General features: G+C 33.5%; 1 protein-coding gene across 1 annotated transcript; it reads right to left on the bottom strand.

The window, feature by feature from the left end:
• Positions 1–445: 445 nt before the first annotated feature.
• On the bottom strand, positions 446–1,802 carry LOC143598584 (aquaporin PIP1-2-like). Its single transcript, XM_077076768.1, has 4 exons — positions 1,448–1,802; positions 916–1,214; positions 655–795; positions 446–569 (listed from the first exon to the last, which is right to left on the bottom strand). The coding sequence occupies exons 1-4, from the start codon at positions 1,776–1,778 to the stop codon at positions 480–482; spliced, it is 861 nt and encodes a 286-aa protein (XP_076932883.1). The 5' UTR covers positions 1,779–1,802; the 3' UTR covers positions 446–479.
• Between the last annotated feature and the right edge of the window lie 1,466 nt (positions 1,803–3,268).

Below are 3,268 nucleotides of genomic sequence, written 5' to 3'. Positions count from 1 at the left end.
TTTAGAATTACTTATAAATTATAATGTTTTAGAATTCATTTAATATGTTTATAATATCCTGTAGTATTATATTAATCACTATAAACTACAAAGGTTTAAAAGCAAACATTCACAGGGTGGCATGCTTGCTTTTAATTAATGATCATTCTTGTCTATTATAGTATTATTATCTCTTTATTTTTAATTTACTCGTTCTTTTCTAATTGACAATTTATAAAGCTTAATATTAAATCTTTGAGACAACACGTTTGAAAGGAGAACACAGAAACCACTTGATTAGGCACATAATAACTTGCATCAATACAAGAAAAGCCCACATATATTTGTATGAGGGCCCATATACACTCATGCATCCACTTAAAATGGGATGAATTTATTGTAATGCAAAAGAAAAAAAAAACTACCTAATAAATAATAATACATAAAAATACAAATATAAACACACACATTTTACAAACAAAAGAGTCATCTTCTTCATTTTAGTTCTTGAATGGAATGGCTCTGATCACCACTTGATGGTAAAGTGCTGCTAATGCTGCCCCAATAAATGGTCCAACCCAAAACACCCACTGTCCAAATAAAAAAAAAATTAATAATTATTGTCATCAAATATTCAAATTTATATGGAAGTTGTATTTTAAAGATTTATCTTACATGATCATCCCATGCATGGTCCTTGTTGTAAATAATGGCAGCCCCTAAACTCCTTGCTGGATTAATTCCGGTTCCGGTGATCGGAATAGTAGCCAAATGCACCAGGAACACTGCAAACCCGATCGGTAAAGGCGCCAATATCTGAAAAGTCACAAAATCGTAAATTAAAAGTTTATTCTAGTTCTGTTATGGGTGGAATTTTACTGGGTATGTATGTTTTTTTTTATTAACTTATTGAATAATGAAAGTTAAGTGTTATACCGGCACGTGAGAGTCACGAGCGCTACGTTTGGCATCGGTGGCTGAGAAAACGGTGTACACAAGAACAAATGTGCCAATGATTTCAGCACCAAGCCCGTCGCCTTTTGTGTAACCGTGGGCAATCGTGTTGGCCCCACCACCATTTAGTTTGTATTGGTTACCGCCTTCGAAACCTCTAACGACACCAGCACCGCAGATGGCGCCAAGACATTGCATCACCATGTAGAACAATGCTCGGGTCAACGACAACTTTCTCGCGAGAAATAACCCGAATGTCACCGCGGGATTAATATGTCCACCTGTGATTGATCACGAAAATTATTTCTATCAGTTTCGATCAATTTATAATAACTAATAACTTTATAATAACTAATAAATAGAATTCAAAATTTCAAAGAAAATATATTAGTCAGGGTTTATTTAAAAAAAATTATTATATTTGTAAAATATAATTTGACGAAGTTTTTTTTTAATTAGTGTTATTGAACTCTTATAAATAGTTGATAAATAATACATGGAAAAGGTGTAATACCCGATATTCCGGCAGTACAATAGACGAGTGCGAAAATCATGCCACCAAACGCCCACGCGATACCTTGGATCCCAATGATCCCACATTTCGTCGGCGACTTAACAACTCCCATAACCGTCAAAACTGAAACATATAAAAACAAAAATGTAGCAATAAACTCAGCAATCCCAGCTCTGTAAAAGGACCACGAAGAAAGCTCCGACGGCTCAAACAACGGAGTCGGCTGTGGTTCCTCGTAGTCCTTATCCGGGACCTGCGCCGCGGTCCCAATTGGTTGTCTTTCCCTATATTTATTTGCTCCCAATCTAACATCCTCTTCCTTTCCCTCCATTGTAATAAGAATAATATATCTAGTTAAGTATTAAGTACTTAAGTTTATATAACAAGTGGTGGTGAATGTGGTGGAGAGTGATGGTATAGTGTGTATATATAGGAGGATGTGGTGGGGTATGGTGAGATAATAATGTGAGATAATAATGTTTGTATTATTTAGCCGTCCAGTTTGTAATAATAGAAGGGAAGCTGTTTGTTAATGTAAAGTGACAACGATGTTGTTATGGTCGGTTAACCTCTACCTATAAATAGAATGTTTTATAGTTGGTGAAATGTTGGCCACACACGTGTCGAAACAGGAGTGTAGGAGTGTGTGATATGATGAGTCACACCGCCCACAGCCAATTACAGAAATGAGAAAAGAATATTTTATTTATATAAAAGTAATTTAATATCATTTCTAATTGTTATTTGTAATTTGTAATTTTGTATGCTTAATTATTTAAATAAAGTAATACTGAAAAAAATAATAACGGTGAACAAAAGTTAAGGGTTTTGGCAAAATCGGGTCGGGTTGGATGGGTTTGACGAGTTTGAAACTGGGTTTTAATCGGTTTGGATCGGGTTTGACCGGATTCAAACCAAACTTACAACATAGAATGATAGAATCACAACCCGATATCACCATACATGTTAGGTAGCTTCCAAAGGGCTTTTGTTTTTTTTTTCAAATCTACCTATGTTCATGTTTGAGTATAGGGCTGACCCGTGGGTCAGCGAAATCAAGCTAAGACTTTAGGCTTACACTTAATTAAGGTGTCCAAATCAAAAGAAAAAACATTATACAGTAGAAACGCTATAAAATAATACACTTTGGACCACCAAAATTTATTAATTAAAAGAGTTATTAATTAATCGATAAATTAATAATTATTAATTTATATATTAATTAATATTTTATTAATTTATAGTAGAATGTTCTAACTCACCCAGAAGAAAATATAGTTGCACAGTTGTTGACCGATGAAGAAATTATTGAAAGCGTTATTGGAATTAATAAAGATGATATCGATGAAGAAGATGATGAAAGTTCTATAATGGAGCCCCCTTCGCGAAACGAAGCTATTAAAGCGGCAATCACATTGAACAATTTCTTGTTGATGTATGAGAAAACAACACTAGAAGTTCTTACCATGCTAAGGAAAATTAGAGACGAGATTCAAGGGGAAATTGATTTCAACAAAAAACAAAAGACAATTGAGTCATTTTTCAAGAAACCTTCATAAATCATTCAAGTAATATGCTATATATAAGGAATTATTAATTTATATTTTATATGGGGTCTAAAGAAATTATCAAAAATGTATTATCTTATAATTTTAGCGAATTATTAATTTAGCACCCTATCCCCGAGTCGGGACCGGCAAAAAATATTATCTTAGAGAGTTTATTAAATAATCAAGTATTAATTTATCGAGTTTCTACAGTATACATAATGGGAGGAATAAAACCGTAGTTATGTGTTGGTCTGGTGAAAAACTTGTGTGC

The sequence above is a fragment of the Bidens hawaiensis genome, unplaced genomic scaffold (assembly GCF_021521415.1).
Source record: "Bidens hawaiensis isolate Kalapana, Puna unplaced genomic scaffold, B.hawaiensis_p1.1 tig00050539_1, whole genome shotgun sequence".
Taxonomy (NCBI): domain Eukaryota; kingdom Viridiplantae; phylum Streptophyta; class Magnoliopsida; order Asterales; family Asteraceae; genus Bidens; species Bidens hawaiensis.
Note: the sequence above shows the minus strand (reverse complement) of the source record. Positions and strands in the feature narration are given on the sequence as shown.